Source organism: Silurus aristotelis (assembly GCF_946808225.1).
Source record: "Silurus aristotelis genome assembly, chromosome: 16".
Taxonomy (NCBI): Eukaryota; Metazoa; Chordata; class Actinopteri; order Siluriformes; family Siluridae; genus Silurus; species Silurus aristotelis.
The window spans coordinates 15,113,669-15,136,168 of NC_139589.1; the positions used below are offsets into that span (position 1 = coordinate 15,113,669).

Consider the following 22,500-nt stretch of genomic DNA (forward strand, 5'->3'; position numbering starts at 1 on the left):
CGGATTTGAACTCCGGGCAGCCTTCATTCTCCTCCACTTGCCATTTCTGCAGCACTCCTTACTCAAATTTTACTGTCTATATGTATGTTCACGCGAAACTGTTTGAGCCGAAACTGAGCACGGGGCTAGATTGCGCATGCGTCGAACTGTGCGACGCACACACGAACCGAACCGAGACAAGCGAACGGTTTGGGTGTTTTTCCATGTACCGTGCCACCCCTAAAATAAATAATAATTATATATATATATATATATATATATATATATATATATATATATATATATATATATATATATATATATATATATTTATATTTATATATTTATTAATTACACACAGTACAGACCAAAAGTTTGGACACACCTTGTCATTCAAAGAGTTTTCTTTATTTTCATGACTATGAAAATTGTAGAGTCACACTGAAGGCATCAAGGGCTATTTGACCAAAAAGGAGAGTGATGGGGTGCTGCGCCAGATGACCTGGCCTCCACAGTCACCGGACCTGAACCCAATCGAGATGGTTTAGGGGTGAGCTGGACCGCAGAGTGAAGGCAAAAGGGCCAACAAGTGCCAAGCATCTCTCGGGGAACTCCTTCAAAACTGTTGGAAGACCATTTCAGGTGACTACTGCTTTGCACACTCTTGGCATTCTCTTGATGAGCTTCAAGAGGTAATCAAAGCAAAAGGTGGCTACTTTGAAGAACCTAGAATGACATTTTTCAGTTATTTCACACTTTTTTGTTATGTATATAATTCCATATATAATTCCACGTGTTAATTCATAGTTTTGATGCATTCATTGTGAATCTACAATTTTCATAGTCATGAAAATAAAGAAAACTCTTTGAATGAGAAGGTGTGTCCAAACTTTTGGTCTGTACTGTGTGTGTGTGTGTATATATATATATAAATAAATAAATGTGTGCATGCACATTAAATCATTAAAAAGTGAAAGTAAAAAGGCCTCTGCCTCATCTTTTCCTCTTTGACCAAAAAGTTCTCCATACTGGTATCAAGCAGGCTCGCCAGCTGCTGCCCATGTCTCCCTCAAAAAGATGCACAGGTGGTCCAGCTGGCCAAAGACAATCTGAAGACATATGGGGGCAGTTAAGCTCTCTACATTGTTTTGTCTCTCTTCTTTTCCCCGCTCTACCCACGCAGCCACAGGCTCTTCTTCCTCACCACCTTCTATCTAGCCTTTCTTTGTCTGTGTTCTCTCACCCACATTTGGATGATCCCAACATCATAGGGGCTGCTGATGCACAGAGCCCAGGCATTTCATGGACCACTGCCTGGAAATGAAGGTGGTTTCAGTGGTTGGCTCCCTGATGTGCAAAAGATCAAACCCATTCAAGCCAGGCTGCACCTAATACATCCAAGGGCATACATACCATGGTCAGATCCCCTCATGATCCCAGACCCCCGAGAACTACCATGCAACTTCATGAGGCCAGACCCTGAGAACTGTCAAGCAACAAAAACTTTCTAATCTAAGGAGAGGCTCTCTTTAATCTGATCCTCAGATCATGGATCAGGTCATAGAAAGATGACTTAGAAGTTCCCGGAACTCAAGCTACTATACTTGCATAATGTAATAATTACATTTTAGGAATGTATGCATTTTACCTTCACATGTTTGGTATCATTTTATAGGTCTCAGTGTAATTGGAAATATGATCTCAGTCCCATATCAGTAGAACAGATGTCAGGTTTGGGGAAATTCTGTCCTACTGACATAAGGATTGCCCCTAAGAAGATCCTTACCAGGTGTTGGTTTTACAATAGGTGACATTTGGTTTTTAGGTCACCTCCTGTCCCAAGAAAGGGTTTTGCTTTTATTACTTTGAATTTACTAGTGTTTATGATGGTTTGGGTATGTAAGGAAATGTGGTGAAATACTCAGGTAAGCATTCTGTAGTCAGAACTTCCCACACAGTCTCTTTTGTAAACTGCATTGCTAAACTATTTGGTTTTAAGCTGATCATGTTGTGTAACTTTTTCATATTATTTGTTTTAGATGTGACATTTGTTTATGGCTTATTGCCTGCCAAATAAATGTAAAATTCTTGATAATGCTGAAATTTCCTGAATTCATTTATATCTGGTTGATTATGCAGCCTGGTGTTACCAAAAATCTATGACCAGGATAGTACAACCCGAAGGCTGATGAACAGATGAAGGGAAATAAAGCACAACGTCTGGGACCTTTTGAATTCTGACTAACACTGACTTAGCAAGTTATAACTAATTGGCTAAATACATTCTTCTTTATGAATGAGCAAGCATTGAGTGGCCTACTTAAAGAATATTAGTTTACCGTTATATCCTCTGACTAAGACACAGACTGGCCAATGTGCCTCCGTGAGCAGGTATTGTTAGCTAAGCACAAGGCTCTAAACAACTCCAGGTCCATAATGAATGATTATTTTTAAAAGATGAAATGTTCTGAATAATCTATTAAAATTAGAGAAGTAATACAACCAATAAGGTGATCAGCTTCAATTAGATATATTTAAGTTAAATCTTTATTATAAATTAGTCAGATTAGAGGTAAAAATATTAGATTCATGCAACAAATTGATATCCATTTTAGTAATCTTCTAAAGCAGCGCAAGAAAGACTAACATGCAGCATATCTTCACCCACACCAGTGGATTCCCTTGTTGGGCCATTGGGTGGGGACCCTACACCATGCTTTGTTTAACTTAGGTTGTAATCAGACCTCCCCTGGTTCGCAAGACCCAACTCAAATGAGTGCTGATTCTTCTTCTTCTTCCGGCTTCTCCTAATAGGGGTCGCCACAGGGGATCATCCGTCTCCACACCACCCTGTCCTCTACATCTGCCTCTGTCACACCAACTACCTGCATGTCTTCCTTCACCACATCCATAAACCTCCTCCTTGGTGTTTCTCTTTTACTCCTTTCTGGTAGCTCCATCCTCAGCATTCTCCTACCGATACACCCCATGTCCATCCTCTGCACATGTCCAAACCATCTCAATCTCGCCTCCTTTACCTCGTCTCCAAAACGTCCTACATGCGCTGTCCCTCTCATAAACTAATTTCTAATCCTGTCCATCCTCGTCACTCCCAACAAAAACCTTAACATCTTCAACTCTGCTACCTCCAGCTCCACCTCCTGTCTTTTACTCAATGCCACCGTCTCTAAACCATACACAGAAAAAATGGCAGAGTAATTTTTCCAGAGACAATATTCTTTTACTCAAATAGTTGTTTTTGCTCTGTTTTGAGTGTACAGAGTAAAATGTGTCAGAAGAGTGAGAACAAAGTTACAGAGTAACTGTGACTCCTCCCCATTGTCTCCTCACAAAGTTTAATTTATCCGCGGTACTGTACACTGTCATCCGGCGGTGCAGCTTGTGGAATCAGAAGAGGAGACGCATTTCTACCAGTCCAATTATTTATTTTAGTTTTGAGCCTCTGTTTTGAGCTCATATCACTATCCGGATCGATTTTAATTTTAGAACTTTGCTTAATTTAGAAGCAAATAGTTAATATATAGATTACAAATGTAACAAACGTTAAATGACACCAGTAAAATTGCCAACTGTTTATTAAATGTTTGTAAGCTAAATTATTGTGGCGAGAATTGTGCACCACATGTACTTGACTCAGTAAAGCATTAACAGCCTTAACTGGATTGCTGGAGGCCTGCATTAGCCCTATTCGGACTCAAATTTCTCACGTTAACGTAAGGTATTATCAATATTTACAGCGGCTATTCATTATCTTTTTGGCGTCTAAATCCAGAATGTTGTACCCTTTTATTCACAAGCTCATTGTTGGGCTTTTGATTATTAATTAAAGAATATTTTTGCGAGTGTTAGGGCGCTCACACTGAATTTGCATACTGCTCAGCAAATGTGCGATTGCGCCATTACACGGAACACCGTGCAATGACCTTGCGCTTTTTTTTATATGGACACTTTTATAAAACCCACTCCTAAATCGTGAATGAATCGCCATCTGAATGCATGAGTTGAACAGTTATTACAAATTAAAAACACACCAGTGAAGAAAAAATAATTTATGTTGAATGACAGTTTTATTGTCTTGTGTTCGTCTTTTTGCTTCCTTCTGGATGCAAACCAACAACGTTGTCAGAGTGACGTTCAAAGATAGCAAAAAACATATTTTTTTCAAAACATTTTATGTTTCAAACGTTTTTGGAATGTGGTAAGAGGAGAAACTAACATTGTTAATATCATTAATACTTTTCCTTCTAAAAATTTTAATAGTATTAAACTAAGTTTATGGTTGTATCTTATGGGGTATAAAAAAAATAACTCAATTCCTTTGGAATTGCTGGTTTTTGTTAATTTGGCAATGGTTTCTCATCCTTCAGTTGGCAAGAAAATTTTATCTTCCTACAATAGATGTGAAAGTATTTGATGACTAGAAGACGGACATTGATGAGGAAGCATTTGAATACCTGGTGACACAACCAGACCTTGGTGTCCTAGAAATTTTGATGGTAAATTGTTTTACATGCTTATACATTTGTGTTAATTTTCAGCAATATTCACCAATTTATTTTTGCATAGACTAATGTGTCTATTGTACTAATTCCCAATAGCTGTATAACATGATATAAAAATAGTATGAACAGTTAATCAGACTGTAGGTATGGTTTATATTGAAGATTATTTAAGCTCAAGCTCAGTAGAAGATATCAAAGGCACATCAGAGTCTGACGACACAGCAATTTTGATTAGAAGTCCTCCTAAAAAAATATCAAGCAGACGAACATCTTGCTCAAGTAAGGATCACCAATCTTGTCTCTGAATTACATCTATATAGAATTACTTAAATATTAAAGATATTTGGAACTATATATAGTAGCCAGTTATTTTCTTATCTTTGCTCAATATTATATCATCCCCTCTTTCAAATGATCGAAGATATCCTAAAGACCAGCCATGGAGGTAAAAAGATTGCAAGATACGCTCGCACAAAGTCTGTCAAACAGCCGAAGACGTGACATGGTGAAAATCTTGGTAGCATATTTGACATATGAACATGGGTAGGTTTTTTATACAGTACCTTGTAAATTAATGTTTCTGATGTTATGGGTTGTAATTGGTTTATGTTTGTGTGTGTAGGACACTTAAAGGAACAATATGCAAAGGGAATCATCTCCCTCTTCCCAAATTTGGCTGACCCCAGGAACAAACGTGGCTATGTTAGTAGCTGTTGCCTTTCAATCTATTTGATTTACAGAAGGATGATTTACTGCATCTTGCAAAATAAATATTATTAACAGTATAATTGAAGTGGTATTTATTTTCTTAGTCTAGTAATGTATAACTTTTAGGTCTGTTTGTTCTGGTCATAGAAGCATAATTATTGGCGTGGAGAATTAAAAATTCTCTGCAAAAAGAAGCATCGGAGTTTCAGATTAAATGCCCACGGCAACCACAAATAGGTGCAAGATTTGATGTTTAATCAGTGCTTGGCTGCAAGGCTTGATTAACATTTTATAAAAAAAATTTTTTAAATGAATATGCAACTTTTGCATTATTTTACTCATCTTAACATTTGTGACTTGTATTTGAAGTATTCTTTTGTTCTATAGTGAGAATTAGGTCACGTTATAGTATCTCTACAAAATATAATTGCTTTTCTTTTTGAATGTGAACATGTTTTTCATAATCTCTTAACGGTTGGCAAATTTAAATGTCATTCCGGGATATATATAAATGTTTTTCATGTTATTTTCTGTCATTTATCTTCTTTGATGTTAACATGTTGTGCTTTAAAAATAAAAAGAATTACAAATGTGGTTTTCATATTGTCAAACAATTTGAGAAGGGCCAACTGTTGAAAGGTATCCCTGCAAAGAAGATAGTTTGTTAAATGATGAACTTCAGTGTCAGGAAGCAATTGCCCTTATGAAGCATACAGCTGACGAGGCAGTGGTAAAGAAAAAGATGAGGTTAACACTGGCGTATCGCCAGAAGCTGCTTCACAACCCTAAAGAGTCAACTGATATTCTATCAATTTTCCCACGATTCCAGGATATACCAGGCTTGGTATGTGAGAATTATAAAGATAAAATCAAGTACTATTGTTCTGCCGTAACACAGACTTGTTCAGTAAACAAACTTAGTTCCTACTGTGGTACTGACTTTTATTATCTTTGGCAGATTGATCAAGATTTTAGACTTCTATTTGGTGATGCAACCTTTGCAAAAGTTGTTGGAGAAGTGGTCCACCAGCATAAAACCAAAGGTTATTGCCCAGAGGCATGGCCTCACACAGACTTGTGAGCTCCAAGACCTCATCCAAAATGCTGAACCCATTGAAGTTGAAGAAGGTAACTATATTGTACTATAGATTAAGTTAACTAAGACGAAATTAAGCATTCATGGCAAAAGTTTTAAATGTGGTCACAACTTTACCCATTAGACATGCATTTTTCATATCGACTTGTAATGGGTAAACTGCATAAAAATAAAAGAAATCACTTTGTTTTCCATGTCTCCAGGTTGGGACAGCGACATCCCGTCAATTCTGATTCTGGGTTACCTTTTGCCACCTTCAAGTCAAGGCCGCAAAAGACCGGGAAAAATCTCAGCTATACAAGCATGTGATAGTCTTGTGAAATTCATCAAGGTGAATTGTGCAGATAAATTGACACTGTTTTATACTGTTCCTTTACTGTGTGACCTTGAACTTGGTTATTTCTCAGACAGGTACTTAAAGATCATCTGTCCTCCAAATTATTTTATTCTTTTCTACTTCACACATACTAAGTAACAATCTATTGGAATCTCTTGGAAGTATGTTCAGAAACTTCAGTGGAAGACATCAATGCATCTTTATTCATGCTGCATATTTACTTGACTGTTAGGCCATGTTGGCTCCAATATGATTTCATTCTTTCACAGACTGGTACCAATATCCAAGGGCACCTGGATAGAATTGGAGAAAGTCTCCAGCCGTATCTACTTGCTGTTGGACCAAAGAAAAGTAGGATCCAGAGTTGGTTTATGGTAATTGACCAACATGCTCTACCATGCAAGGCCTCTAAATCACTGGCCTGTGTTGAGCTTTTTAAAGCTCACTTTCTCTTTGGCACCTCATACTGTCAGCAATTGACCAATGTGTATAGCTTTCTGCAAACCACTGTTTATGATCTAGATGTTGAATTCACCATGGTAAATCCCAGAGTGGCTGAGTTAAGAGCTAGAATGCTCCAGTAACCAGATGATTTGTTTCATATGTAAAAGTGGGCATGCTGATGCCAATTCCCTTATGAGGCACTATAAGTTAGTCCATGGACTTTGTTCAGGGAAAAGACTTAAGTTAAAATGTGCTCAAAGAGGTTGTTCACATGTTTACCATAGTTTTTCTGGATTACAAATGCATCTGACCAATTTTTGTGCAATTGACAGTTCATGCCTCGATTCTGGTGAAAGCTCATCCACTGCCAACTCCATTTTATTAGGGGATGTAGGTGATTTACCAAACACACATTCAAATTGAGTCTGTACCCCTAAAAATAAATATATTAGACAGTTGTGCCTTTTAAATTATTTGCAATATTTTCACACCACTGCAAATTTTTTAGTTAATATTATGTATGATATATTAGAGGGGGTTGCACAATATGAGATGAAATTACTCATTCAGCACCTGATTAGCAATTACACCACATCAGAAGTAGTACACAGAATTCAACAATAGCTTTATGGAACAAAACAAACCTCCTGGTGTAAAATTAAGAGAGGGCTCCAATGATTTGGGCTTAAATGCCATTCAAAGCTGGTGTTTACTGCGTTATCTGCCCATTTAATTTTGAGATATTGTGTGTCCTAATGATCAGCACTCGCATTTGTTCATTTTATTGCTTCAGATAGTCAGTATAATGTTTTCTTCAGTTATATCCACTGGTATTACCATTTATTTGAAACACCTGATTGCAGAGCACCACAGTTGGTTTAAGCATTTGTTCCCTGATAAAAAAAATTGTTGACAAAGCATAATTTTATGGTGCATTACCCTAGCTGTGCATGCAGAAAAGTGGACCACTGTTACATTGTTGGTGCATGCGTTACGAAGCAAAGCATAACGTTTTTAAAAAGCAAAAATCATTTTTAAAAACATAACGAAAACATTAGCAAAGAAACACCAGTGCCAAATGGCTTACATTTGGCAAACATTGGATCCAAATGACATGAAATTGGGTCCTGGGAAAATGGTCCCCTTGAATAAAATGGAAGTTCGCACTGAGATGGCTGAGAAACTTATTGTGCCCGTGTGGACTAAGGTCCTAAATGTGAAATGGGTCAAGTACTGTGGAAATATACAGTGAGGAAAATTAACACCCTGCTATTTTGCAAGTTCTTCCACTTAGAAATCATGGAGGGGTCTAAAATTGTCATCGTAGGTGCATGTCCACTGCGAGAGACATCAAAAAAAAAAAATAATTCCAGAAATCACAATGTATGATTTTTTTAACTATTTATTTGTATGATACAGCTGCAAATAAGTATTTGAACACCTGAGAAAGTCAATGTTAATATTTGGCACAGTAGCCTTTGTTTGCAATTACAGAGGTCAAACGTTTCCTGTAGTTTTTCACCAGGTTTGCACACACTGCAGGATGGATTTTGGCCCACTCCTCCACACAGATCTTCTCTAGATCAGTCAGGTTTCTGGCCTGTCGCTAAATACCACGGAGTTTGAGCTCCCGCCAAAGATTCTCTATTGGGTTTAGGTCTGGAGACTGGCTAGGCCATGCCAGATCCTTGATATGCTTCTTACAGAGCCACTCCTTGGTTATCCTGGGATATTTGTACGCTGTCGTCCCCTCACATTCACGTGTTCACTCAGGTTTGTTGATGGTGGTGTGGTGGGCCGTCTCTTATCCCAGAGATCCCTCATGTCTGTGTTGCCTTCTGGTTCTCCCTTTTAATTATGCTGCCATAGCGAGTCTTGCCGGAGTCCAAACTGCACAGTGACTTTAACTCTCATGCAACAATAGGTACACTTAATAATCCATATCCTTCTCTTCCTGTCACCCTCTTCTCTCTCTCTCTCTCTCTCTCTCTCTCTCTCTCTCTCTCTCTCTCTCTCTCTCTCTCGTTAAACATGCTCCTGAGGCTCCAGTGACCACTGTTCCTGCCCCTCTCCCCCCCGTGGATCTTCCCACTTCATCCAGGCCTGCCTGGATTGGATGTCAACAGTCTCCTACACTGATGTCAACAGTCTCCTACACTGACTCAGAAATACACTTCGCTTTTGATCATCATCACTGCACCCCGCAACATTGTATACCCGCCACAAATGGACATTCGGTGTAACCCAGATGAGGATGGGTTCCCTCTTGAGTCTGGTTCCTCTCAAGGTTTCTTCCTTATGCCATCTCGGGGAGTTTTTCCTTGCCACAGTCGCCAGTCGCCACCGGCTTGCTCATCAGGGACAAACTTACTCATAAAGAACATATTCATTTTTAATCACCGCATTATCTGTGTAAAGCTGCTTTGAGACAATGTTCATTGTTAAAAGCGCTATACAAATAAAAATGAATTGAATTGAATTATCCTGGCTGTGTGCTTCGGGTCATTGTCATGTTGGAAGACCCAGCCTCGACCCATCTTCAATGCTCTAACTGAGGGAAGGAGGTTGTTCCCCAAAATCTTGCAATACATGGCCCCGGTCATCCTCTCCTTAATACAGTGCAGTCGCACCAAAAATTTACAAAGCACTCAGAGACCGTAACGCTTGCATCATATCAACTGGCTTGGAACATTGCACGGGCTAAAAAGCCATACAATGAAGGGGAGTTTGTTAAAAAAAATGTCTCATGTCGTTGAAATCTAAAAAACTAAAACGCATGGTATCAGACATCCAACTGTCCCGCCACACTTTTGAACACAGAATATCGGACATTAACATGGCTATTGAAAAACAGTTGGACTCTGACCTTCAAGCATGTGAGTATTTTAGTGTCACATTGGATGAGAGTTGTGATATACAAGACAAGCCTCAGTTGGCAATATTTGCACGGTCTGTGTCAAACGATTGTGTGATCAAAGAGGAACTTCTTGATGTTGTGCCATTAAAAGACAGAACCCGTGGCATAGATGTGAAAGAAACAATGATGGCTGCATTTGCAAAAGCAAAACTGCCCATAAGGAAACTAACTGCTATAGCCACGGATGGAGCGCCAGCCATGATCTGTAAACGGGGTTGTGGGGCTGTGCAAAGCTGACCAAACATTTCCTGAGTTTTGGAATTTCCACTGCATCATCCACAGGGAGCAACTCGTGTCCAAATCATTGAATTTAGACAACGTCATGAAGCCTGTGATGGAAATTGTCGACTACATCCGCACACGTGCTTACCCACAGGCAATTCAAGAATCTCATCGCTGAGCTGGACCAAGGGCTTCCAGGTGACCTGCCGCTGCACTGCACTGTGAGGCTGTCTAAAGGCCAGGTACTCTCTCGTTTTGTGACCCGGTTCTGTGATCTACAAATGAAAAGGCCACAGATTACGTTCCTCGTCGACCCATGTAATGCGGAGACAGACTGTTTGAAAGCCCCGCTAGTCACAGATGAGGCTGCGGCTGAGTTAGAGATGATCGATCTTTGTGAGGAGGACCAACTGAAACCTGCTTTAAGGGAAGGGACCATTAAGTTCTGGAAAAGTGTGCCAATGGAAAAACCCCTCAATGTCAAACAGGCAGGTTAAGATACTGTCAATGTTTGGGTCAACATACGTCTGCGAGCCTGTGTTTTCTACCCTGAAACATGCAAAATCAAAGCATCGATCTGTTTTGACCGACACTCATGTAAAAGAATTGCTTCGAGTGGCAACAACGAAATACGAGCCAGATTTGAAGGGGATTGTTCAAGGCAAGGAATGCCAAAAGTCCCACTAACTAACATGCATAAAAGAAAAAAGCTATTGAAAATTATTATATTTTTGTTTGTGGGCTTGGTTAAACTAAGAGTTTGTGTGTGTGAGACAGTGCACACAATGTTCATTGTTAAAAATGACTGTCCTGTGGTCTTAGAACTGTAGGAGTCATTATGTTGGTGTGTGACATTTACAATAAATCTGGCTGAGCAGAGGTGTGTGTGTGTGTGTGTGCGCGCGTGTGCGTGAGAGGAAGGGATGGGTGATGTTCATGTGTGCCTATGTGTATAATGTGGCTCTTTGCGGTAACACAGTAAAAAATGTGGCTCTCGGCCTTTGACTGGTTGGCCACCCCTGGAATAGAGTAAAACTTTCTTAAATTTGAGGCAACATAGCAGGTCTCACCACAGTCCTATAAACTTTCCCTTTTCACTCTCGCAGATACCCTTCACAAATCACTCCTGCCACTCTTCTCCACCCACTCCAGCGCATACCTCCACCTCTCCAGGCTCTTCTCAACCTGCTCCCTACTCTCACCACAAACCATAATATCATCCGCAAACATTATAGTCCATGGAAACTCCTGTCTGACCTCGTCGGTCAACCTGTCCATCACCACTGCAAACAGGAAAGAGCTCAGCGCCGATCTTTTATGCAGTCTATCCTTTACCTTGAACCAGTCTGTTGTTCCTACTGCACACTTCACTGCTGTCACACTGTCCTAATACATGTCCTGCACCACCCTCACATACTTCTCTGACACACCTGACTTCCTCATACAATACCACAACTCCTCTCCTGGCACCCTGTCATACGATTTCTCTAAATCCACAAACACACAATGCAACTCCTTCTGACCTTCTCTATACTTCTCCATCAACATTCTCAAAGCAAATAAGGCGTCTGTGGTACCCAACGCAAATGAGTGCAGTGTGAGTCAAAATTTGATGGGCAAATGCAGGTGCAGGAGGTAAAATGTGTGTGTGTGCACACGCACATTGGAGAAAATAAAACTTTTGCGGGAGCAGTCAGAAGCGGGAAAGAACCTGGTGGGAGCGGAACTGAAAACTCAGTCCCGTGCAGGTCTCTAGTGTGAGGCTTCAAATGCAGCACGCAGGGTAAAGGTAAGGTGTATGCATGGGGATATAAACAAATATCCATTAGTGGCCATCACTATTCAATTCAGAGGATAAAGGCATATTATCCACACCTTCCCCATCTGCTAGTTTTGAATTGGTCAGCATTTTTGCTTTTATTGAAGGTAATGAGTGTGGCTGGGTCCTAATTTAATATTAAGCAATGTGTGATCTGCCTGCTATTGCTGAGGAGGCTGTAGATGTCAGATACGTCAGACAGGTGTCAATTTCTGACATCACCATTCTGAACTATATGTTCTGACATTAAAACATTATTTTGCACTTTACATTAAATTTGTATTGATTTAAAGCACACACACACACACACACACACACACACACACACACAAATACACAGCTCCACTTGTCTCTCTTTTGTTGCTCTGCCCTCATGCCCACTCACCAATTACTGCAATATAGCACACACTTGTTAATACAAAATCACATAGAGCTGTGTGATCCTGACCACTCTCTCTGGCTCTGCCCTCCATTTACAAACAAATGCTCGGCCATGCACCCGCTGTAACAAATACCTCAGGCCATGTTTTGCAGGAAAAACAGCTCTGCACATGACCTAAAAATACCAACAGTGAAATATTAAGGTAGAAGCATCATGATATGGGTCTGTTTCTCTTTTAATTCTCTTTCTGATCGTACTGGCATAAGATCAGTGTATATGATGATCAGAAAATTCTGTTGCCATCCTCTAGGATGATGAGGATAAGAATCTTAAAATAACTTGTTGACCTTCCAGTGGTACAATGATCCAAAACATACTGCAAGAAGATTCTGAATTGATTCCATGGGAAGAAAATTTGGTTGTTAAATTGCTAAATCAATCACCAGACATAAACTCAATAGAGAATTTAGGTAAGGAACTGAAGAGCTAGATTCACAAGTCTAGATACGGCACCATATTTGTCAGGTGAGGCACATAAGAATATTTATAATAAAAACTGACAAAAATACATTATTTGCTTTAATTTACTTTCCTTTAAAGAGATTTCCCTTAAATATATGAAACTTTAGATGTAAACATAAACTGAAAACGCAACTGAGTTACAGATTGTAATTTACAAATTAGAACTCACTTGGGTGTAAGGTGGGCACATGTTGCCCCAGACGATCATCTTTAAGCATATGCAGTAGTGTGGTCTTGCCAGCATTGTCCAAACCAAGAAATACCAGTTTACCTGATTTTTTGTACAGTCCTAAAACAAAACAAAAAGTTTTTTCAGAAAGATTATGTGTACATAACATCTCCATGTACATTTTGGCATTTACATGTACTGCCAAATTCAAGCTATTATATATACACCACCATCCCTGTAAACAATACATACAATGGATTGCCTTTTTTAGCTACAGAAAATACAATAAAATTACATTTTCCTGTTAAATAATGAAGTGTTATTTATTAAATATGGCACAGGTCTGCACCAATTTCAGGCTAGAATTATTACACGTCAATTATAGCTGAAACAACTGAATTTTTTTTATGGTCCCCTGGCAGAACTATGAAATAAAGGTAGATTGTGTATAATCTGCCTTTAGTGATTTCCACTGGCACATTCAAAAAACAAGAAAAAAAGCTCTTAAATGAGCTTTGCTTAAACTGTTAAAGAATGCAACAGTTAGAATAAACCTAGAAAGTTGAAAAAGAGAGTCTTACCAAGAAACTGCAGTACACTACTTAAACCACTATAAATCCAATCAAATATGAAGGACATATCCAGATCGGGTTAATCCTGAAAAAGACAAAGCAGGGAAAACAAACAAACAAAACTTAAAACCAAATTGAGCACGATATTACGTTGTTTTTTTTTTTTTTAGTCAGGTACTAATTTTAAAAACAATGTAAAAGTCAGTCAAGTTTGACCTGACATTCCGAGTGATTTCTTATTACAAATCTCTGTGAAGGACCTCAATGTGTGCCTTCAATTAACTAAACTCTTAAGCTAATTGTAAATTACCTGTATAACACAACAAGCTTTTTATTTGTGTTGCTTTCAGGAGGCAATAGGTGTGTTTTATAAGGCATTCGTAAAATGATTTGTTAAAGGAACTGCTAATCCAGAAAAAAATCCTACCTCTGTTATCATAGCAAAAAACCTTCCATTTCAAATTGCTTTTACTCCTAAAGCGCCATATATATTAAAAGATGCGCAGAAACATTTAGCATCACAGCGCACATTCAGAATGCTCAAGCTACAAAGAAAAGTCAAAAACTATTTACATTATATACAAAAACAAAATCACACATTGGATCTTGATGAATTAAATATTCATTCATCAAGCCCCTTGATTGTCTCCACATATGGGTTAACAAACACTCCAGTGACAGCTTGTGCATAGCGCACTTCCGGGTGTGAGCTGCATGCCTGTCGGCAGAACTGTGCAGTACAAACAACTGCGCGGTTTTTTTTAATGCACATTTCTTTTTCAATCAATTTGATGGCACAAAAACAGCACAATAATGTTTCTCATTATTCCATAAATGTTTAAAAACACTTCAGTGTAATCAGGGTGCAGGTAGGGACTCCAGCAAGACTAGTTATGGCAGCATAACTAAAAGAGAGCCAAAAGGTAACAAAGACATGAGGGATTTCTGAGATAAGAGAAGGTCCGCCACACCACAGTCAACAAAACGAGTAAACGTGTGAGTGGGGGGATGACAGCATCGAAATATCCCATCTCACTGAAACACTATTACCATGATCCCTTTAGCAGACCTGGATTAAAAACCTACCAACAAAAGGCTTAACTAAACAAATGTGTTTTCAGCCTAAACTGAAAAAGTTGATATTGACATGGAAATAAATAATTCTCTCTTGAATAGAAACAAAATTTTAATTGATGTTATATAATATTGCTACAGAATTACTTATAAAGGATTATTTATAAATTAGTTTGGAATAAAATTAATAGTCAGGATATTTCTGCCTGATGATCTTAATTCCTTATATAATAATAAATAATTTTGTGAAATCAATACTGCCTATTGATGGAATTCATGTTATGTGGTGCTTTTACTCCTAGATAATTTTGCCACAGTACTAAATAAAAATCTAGGATTATGCTTGTTATCTTCTATAAGGGTAAAAAAAAAAAAAAAAAAAAGACTGAAAACCATTCCAGGTGACTATCGCATTACAATTATCAAGTTCTATGAGTGTGTCAAGCGGTCATCAAAGCTATATGCTGCTTCTTTGAATACTTAATGTAAAATATAAAACATTTTGGTTTGTTTAACACTTTTTAGTTTAGTACAAAAATGTTCTTTCATGGTTTGCACATTAATAATTAGGATATTCAATGTTGAAAATAATAAAAAAAAACTATATAAACAGACTAAAAAATAAAAATATTTGTATTATTTATTTAATAATGACAATGAATATTATATTTTGCACAAAAAATTGTGTATGCTTTACACCCATCCAGCAATCTGTTTATCCTTCTTTCACATGGGAAAGACAATTAATTTATAACAGCCTTTTTAACCCCTTACCAATATGCCACGATAAAGCTAATACTACATGGTGTGCATTTGTTAGTAAGAACTGCATAGAGGAAAGTTTTATAACATGGCTTTCTGTGCAAGGATTTAAAGCAAGATTTACAAAGATGGTACAGTTCAAACAACCTGTGCAGCTCTGTTGAATTCGATGATCAGGAGTATTAAAGTGTCAGTATTTTTTGTGAGCACCATTGTTATCTAGCACTAACAATGGTGCTCACAAAAAATACTGACACTTTAGTGTCAGTACTAACTGACACTACGTGTACTAACGTCACCCCCTCTGTAGTGCCAGATAGCTTGACACATTGAAAATTATATAGGCTACTATTTAAAAGAATCAAACTAAGCCTCAGACTCCTGAAAAGAACTCAATCAGCTCTGGAGGAGATGGAACAAGACAGATGAAGCAGATGTGCCCTAATTAATACAACAGCTTAAAACTGTAGGCCGACAACATGGTTACCCATTTAAGCACCAGAAATGTTGGATGTTTATAAAAAAAACACCCCACTTTTGGGACTTTCAGCTTAAAATTACCTTCATAAATTTAAATGTTAACAGTTCCCCACAACAGTGTGCCACATACACAATTTAGAATTCTTCGGAAAGAAGACACTTTGGGCTTTACTATCCATAATCTAGAATTGATATTGCTCAAACAACTACGTTATAGACAATGAAGGAACTTGAATAAACATTTCCTGCATTGAAAGTTTTTTAAGTTTATATAAAAATATATGAAATCAGAAAAGTTATGGATTAAGATCCATGTGTCGTGAGTTTCTATTAGGGCTGTAACAATTCCTCGAGTAGCAAGTAATTTATTTACAAAAATATTATTTTGATGATCTGAAACTTGTGAGTCAAACATGCAAAAAAATAAATAAAAATCAGGAATGGGGCAAACAGTTTTTCACGCCACCGTAACTGATGCAGTACACAGTGAAATTAGGCAACATTTTTACAGGACCCTGGTGCTACATAAAACAACATAGAGCTACATCACACAACAGAGTGCTACGTATAGGACACAGATAAGGACTAAAGTAAGTTGTCCTTGCCACATAAAGTGCATCTTTTGCAACCTGGTGCAAAACAAGAGACAGTTACACAGATATAGACAGATACACAAAACACACAGTAGGTTTACTAGTGGGGCTGTAATACAGTACAATGTGCAAAAGAAACTGTATAGAAGAGTGTACTTTTGCAAAACAGCAGCAGTCAAGTAGATGTGCAAAAACACAATGCAAACAGTTGTATACCTTAATTTCCGGACTATTAAGCACACCCAAATATAAGCCGTACCCACTGAATTTTACAAAGATTTTTATTTTTAACATAAATAAGCCGCGCCTGTCTACACTGAAACTAATTAACTTTACACGGGCTATAACTGTTACACGGCTTGTATCTAAACAGAAGCCTACCAAGAAAGTCATTGTTTACTGTCTTCCTCTTTCCTTTCACAACAATTTGCATCGTCGTGCGTTTAAAAGTCACCATCTATGAAGCTTTTCTCCCGATGCCGTACAGTTCAGAACACAGGTAAAGTGCGTTTTTTCCATGCCTGGTTGTTTTCAGCGTAGCGAATGATTTGCATTTCCTGTTGACAGTCCGAGTGAGTGGCAGGTCAAACATCAGAGGAACATCATCCATATTTATGACGTGGTGCGGCCCGATTGAGTGGGAGCGCACCCGATTTAATATAAAGAGTTTCATTGGTTCACCTGAACCCGTTCGGCAATTTAATTGGTCTAATGTTACAGGGCTCCATTTTTTGGTGGCATAAAGCTTGTGAAACCGGAAAAAAACCCAGGGAAAAAAAAAATATAAAATCCATATATTAGCCGCGTCGTTGTTTAAGCCGCGGGGTTCCAAGCGTGGGAAAAAAGTAGCGGCTTATAGTCCGGAAAATACGGCAATTATAATAAAATAGGTGGTGCTGAAGACATGGCTGTGTGAAATTGAAATGAGTATGAGTGTGTATTTGAGTTCAGATTTGTAACAGCTCAGAGAAACACAGCTGAGTGAGTGTATCTTAAGTTTTGGTTCCAATTTTCTGAGTTTCTAAGTTAATCTAATTACTCAAGTTACTAAAGGAATCATTACAGCCCTATCGTAGTGCTATAAGCTATAAAACCGTGCTTCTTATGTTTTAAATAAAATTTATTCCGTAAAAAGAATAAACAATATTTCCCCCCAAAGTACTGTGACGTAAACAAAGGAATAGTCATGCATATTATATTGTTATTGTTTTATTGGACTAAAAGTGCTTTATGGCATGTTGTACCCTTATCTTTCTAAATAAACCTGGATTTTTAGCTAATGCTAAAAGAGACACGGTGTGAACTCCAGAGCTATTAGCGACCTGCAGAATGCTTACTTGGACTGTTTATTATCGCAGGAGATTTCAACAGTGCAAATCATAGAATCAGTGCTTCCTATATTCCATCAGAATGTGGACTTTGCAAGGAGAGGGGCGAACACACTGGATCTTGTTTGCACAAACATCCTTGGTGTGTACTGCGCAGAGCCCCACCCCCACCATGGATACTCTAACCACATCCCTGTTATGTTATTTCCAAAATACAGACCGCTCATCAGATGCTCCAAACCGGTTCTGAAACAGGTGAAAAACCTGACCAGCAGGAGCCACCTCTGCTCTTCAGGACTGTTTTGAATGTACTAACTGGGACATGTTTAGGGAGGCTGCAACCAACTGCATCAACTTGGAGAAGTACATATCAATGACCAGCTACAGTGGCAAACGCGTTGAAGTGATCATCTCCAAGATCACCACTACACGCTTGAAAAGAACGGCTTCTTACAACCAGAAGCCGTGGAGGACCACAAAGCTGCATGCACTGCTAAAGTTGAGACTCCGCCTTCAGAACAGGGAACAAGACACCCTTAACAACAGCAAGGGCCAAACTCTCACATGCCAAGAGAATTCACGGCCGCTTCCGGACAGAGGAGACACCCGGCACATGTGGCAGTGCTTTCAGGCAATCACAAACTACAAGACAACTTCACCTGATTGTAACAGTGACTCATCCTTTCCAGATGCGCTGAACGACTTCTATGCATAGGTTTGAGTTGCAGAAAAATGTGGTCGCAAGAAAGACCACCCCTCCTCCCAACGATCAGGTGCAAATTAACAGTCTAGAATCTTTATAGTAGGTTTAACAGAGACAGAATAAAAAAAAAAAGAAAAAAGAAAAAAACCCACAAAAGGTTATAAATGTATTTGTTAGAGTGAAATAATTACTTGATCCGATACAACCAGCGAAGAATTCTGACTCACAAAGCCAAATTAGTCCTGTCCCTTTAAGAAAGAACTCCTAATATAATCAACCCTTGATAATTTGCGGTTCGGAACTTGCGGGTAATTTGCGGGATCTCATTTGGAACCTAACTAACAGCAAGTTGCGGATCATATTAAAATAGCGGGACCGAGTGACCAGGAACGTGGGCAAGACCAGAGTTGTTAAAGGAAGTCAGGGACAAGATTGTAGACTTGCACAGGGCTGGAATGGGCTACAAGATCATCAGATTGTTGCCTTGGTCGTATGTTTTCGTACATGGTCATGCTGGAAGACCCATCCACAACCCATCTTCATGTGGTGAAGCCTTCCTGTACTCTTAGCAAAGAAAAAGCCCCAAAGCAGAATGTTGCCTCCTCCATGTTTGACAGAGCTGATGTCAAAGAGCTCAGTTTTGATCTCATCTCCCTGAAACCACATTACATTCTCCCAAGCCATCCCTGAATCATTTAGGTGTTCAATGGCAAATTCAGACGGCCCTGTTCATGTGCATTCTTGAGCAGGAAAACCTCTGTGTGTTACCAATAGTTTTAATAAAATAAAAAAATAAACCTTCCATAAAAATTCTAGCCTGTTAATTTCTTTATAAGGGGTTAAATTTACAAAATCAGCAGAGAATCAAATAATTATTTCCCCCACTGTATGACCTTTTTCTATTGCTCCAAAGTTAAATCTCTGCTTAGTTAAATCCAGGTTGTGACTTTTTTGGTCAGGCAATGTATCTTGGATACATATCAGAAAAGATGCATTTGCTTAACTCTTTGCTTTACAAACTCTCTGGATTCACTGCCATTTTGATTCATTTTGTTGGTACTTAAAACATTACATTTCCTAATTTTAAGCATTTAAAATGTTTGTTTATTAAGAATAAATGGGATTTTAAGATTTGCAAATCATTACATTCTATTTTTTTACATTTTAGTTACAACGTTTTTGGAATTGGGGTTGTAAATGATTAGCTACTACAGTAAAGTTAGCAACAACAATGGTAATGGCAAACTACACAATATTCAACAATAGGCTTCTAAGATAATAAAGTCTGATTAAGATGAACAAAAAAAGAAGAAGAAAGCTAATTACAGAGGATGTACAGTTACTGTACAACTCATTGCAAGTTATCCAGCCAGCTACCTGAGAGCCAACAGGATAGGATTTAGGATATAGGATTTTTTTAACCCTTCCAGATAAAAGATTTAAAAAATAATAAAATTATATATTATCATTTAGCAATACAGTAATAAGTAAATAATTTTACATTTATAAAACTGTTATAATATAAAAGCATAATATTCTAAATGGGGTTATCCTGACTACTAAGAACACCTGGTTGAATCAAGGCTGTGCCAATATTACAGTACTGTGAAAAAGATTTTCTTTGCATATTTGCCACACTTAAATGATACAGATCATCAAGCAAAATAACATTACACAAAGATAACCCAAATATAAACAAAATTGAGTTTTTAAAATGCTAAAAGATCTCAAAAAGCAACACAATGCCATTATGCAAAGACATTCAAGAACAGATGAGAAGCAATGTAATTGACATGTATCAGTCTGGAAAGGGTTACAAAGCCATTTCTACGGCTTAGAGACTCCTGCTAACTTCTGTGGAAACCATTGTCCACAAATGTAAAAAACTGGAACAATGGTGAACCTTTACAAGGTCAGCCTATCAAAATTACCAAAAGTATACAATGACAACTCATTCAGAAGTTCATAAAATAACCCAGAGCAACAAATAAACTAAACAACTACAGAAATGTAGACCTCATTTCCTTCAGTTCAGGTCAGTGTTTATTAGTCAACAATAAAAAAAAGAGACCACTTTTGCGAAAATGGCCACTGTTTAAACACATGCATCCCTTTAAATCTGGTGTAAAACTAACAGCTTTTAATAATAAAGAACATCATACAAACAGTCAAACAAAATCCTAAATGAGAACATTTAACCACCAGTTCATGACCGCATGCTCAAACACAATTGGGTTATGCAGCTAGACAATGATCTAAAACACAACAGCAATTCCAGCTCTCAATGGCTCAAAAAAAAAACATTATTTTCAGATTGGGACAGGCAGTTGGGCAGCTTTTTGCCCCTAGAAATAAATATAATTATTTAAAAATGGGTAATATGAAGGACATGTATGAGGACAGTGACAGCAGTGAAGTGTGCAGCAGAAACGACAGATTGGTTCAAGGTGGAGGTTGGACTGCATTAAGGATCAGCTCTGAGCCCTTTCCTGTTTGCAGTGGTAATGGACAGGTTGACAGACAATGTCAGACAGGATTCTCCATGGACTATAATGTTTGCAGATGATATTGTGATTTGTGGTGAGAGTAGGGAGCATGTTCAGAAGGGCCTAGAGAGGTGGAGGGACACGCTTGAGAAAAGGGGAATAAATGTCAATAGGAGTAAGACAGAGTACATGTGTGTGAATGAGAGAGAGGGCAGTGGAGTGGTGTGGTTGCAGAGAGAAGAGTTGGAGAAGGTGGAGGAGTTCAGGTACCTGGGGTCAACAGTGCAATGTAATGGAGAGTGTGTTAGAGAAGTGAAGAAAAGAGTGCAGGCAGGGTGGAGTGGGTGGAGAAGATTGGGAGGAGTAATTTGTGATAGAAGTGTATCTGCAAGAGAAAAAGGGAAGGTTTATAGGACTGTGGTGAGACCTGCAATTTTGTATGGTTTAGAGATAGTGGCATTGACAAAGATAGGAGGTGGGGCTGGAGGTAGCAGAGCTGAAGATGTTTTTTTCGTTGGGAGTGATGAGGATTAACAGGATTAGAAATTAGTTCATTAAAGGGGCAGCGCATGTAAGACGTTTTGGAGACAAGGTGACGGGGGTGCGAGTGGTTGGGACGGTGATGGTTTGGACATGTGCAGAGGAGGGACATGGGGTATATCGGTAGGAGAATGCTGAGGATGGAGCCACCAGGAAGGAGGAAAAGAGGAATCCCAAAGAGGAGGTTTATGGATGTGGTGAGGGAAGACATGTAGGTAGTTGGGTTGAAAGAGGCATGCATGTCGTACCCTGTATGTATGTGACAAATAAAATTCGATTTGATTTGATGTAGAGGACAGGGGGGTATGGAGAAGGATGATCCGCTGTGGCGACCCATAATGGGAAAAGCCGGAAAAAAGAAGAAAAAAGTGCAACATAAAAATTTGCTTGATAAACTAAATTATTCAAAACCATTTAATTAAAAAATTATTCAAGAAGGAGAAAATACTTTTTCACAGTAAGCGGTAAATATTACTGCACTCTTATTGACTATGTGATACTGTATGACTTTTCGTCTAGTCTGTATTACTGAGTTTAGTAACAATAATTATCCTTCTACATATCCTTCATAGCCCAATATCATTAGCAAGTGAGAAGTACATACGTGTCACACGAGCGACAGAGAAAACAAAAAATAGATGTATAATTTAATACACATTAAAACATAGCACATATAAACCAAAATTATATCGCATATTACATTTCATTATCTAATTCATTAGCAGTTACATCAAACACCGTTCGTCGCTTAAGAATACGATAAGCAAATATTATTATAACTATCAATTGAAGCATATTTGATAAAGTTTGCATGACACTAATTTAATCAAGCTGTGAAAACCCG

The 22,500-nt window shown here is 38.3% G+C and overlaps 2 protein-coding genes across 5 annotated transcripts in view; one reads left to right on the forward strand and one right to left on the reverse strand.

Annotated features, from left to right (window-relative positions):
- sar1b (secretion associated, Ras related GTPase 1B) overlaps nucleotides 1–22,500 on the reverse strand; it is a 38,215-nt gene that overhangs the window by 15,308 nt on the left and 407 nt on the right. The window contains exons 2-3 of the mRNA XM_083565290.1: nucleotides 13,700–13,775; nucleotides 13,119–13,238 (exon numbers count right to left, since the gene is read on the reverse strand). Of these exons, the coding sequence (XP_083421416.1) occupies nucleotides 13,119–13,238; nucleotides 13,700–13,757 (178 nt within the window). The 5' untranslated portion in view covers nucleotides 13,758–13,775. The remainder of the gene's footprint in view (nucleotides 1–13,118; nucleotides 13,239–13,699; nucleotides 13,776–22,500) is intronic.
- The window catches only part of LOC310739380 (uncharacterized protein), an 80,694-nt gene continuing 63,306 nt past the window's right edge, over nucleotides 5,113–22,500 (forward strand). Inside the window, exons 1-4 of one of the 4 annotated variants that reach the window (XM_083565312.1) lie at nucleotides 5,119–5,447; nucleotides 6,169–6,338; nucleotides 6,510–6,637; nucleotides 6,913–6,994. In XM_083565312.1, coding sequence (XP_083421438.1) covers nucleotides 5,425–5,447; nucleotides 6,169–6,338; nucleotides 6,510–6,637; nucleotides 6,913–6,994 — 403 coding nt within the window. In that variant the 5' untranslated portion in view covers nucleotides 5,119–5,424. Of the gene's footprint in view, nucleotides 6,339–6,509; nucleotides 6,718–6,912; nucleotides 7,754–22,500 lie in introns of those variants that run through there. The other 3 variants (XR_014537363.1, XR_014537364.1, XR_014537362.1) reach the window with 3 other exon arrangements.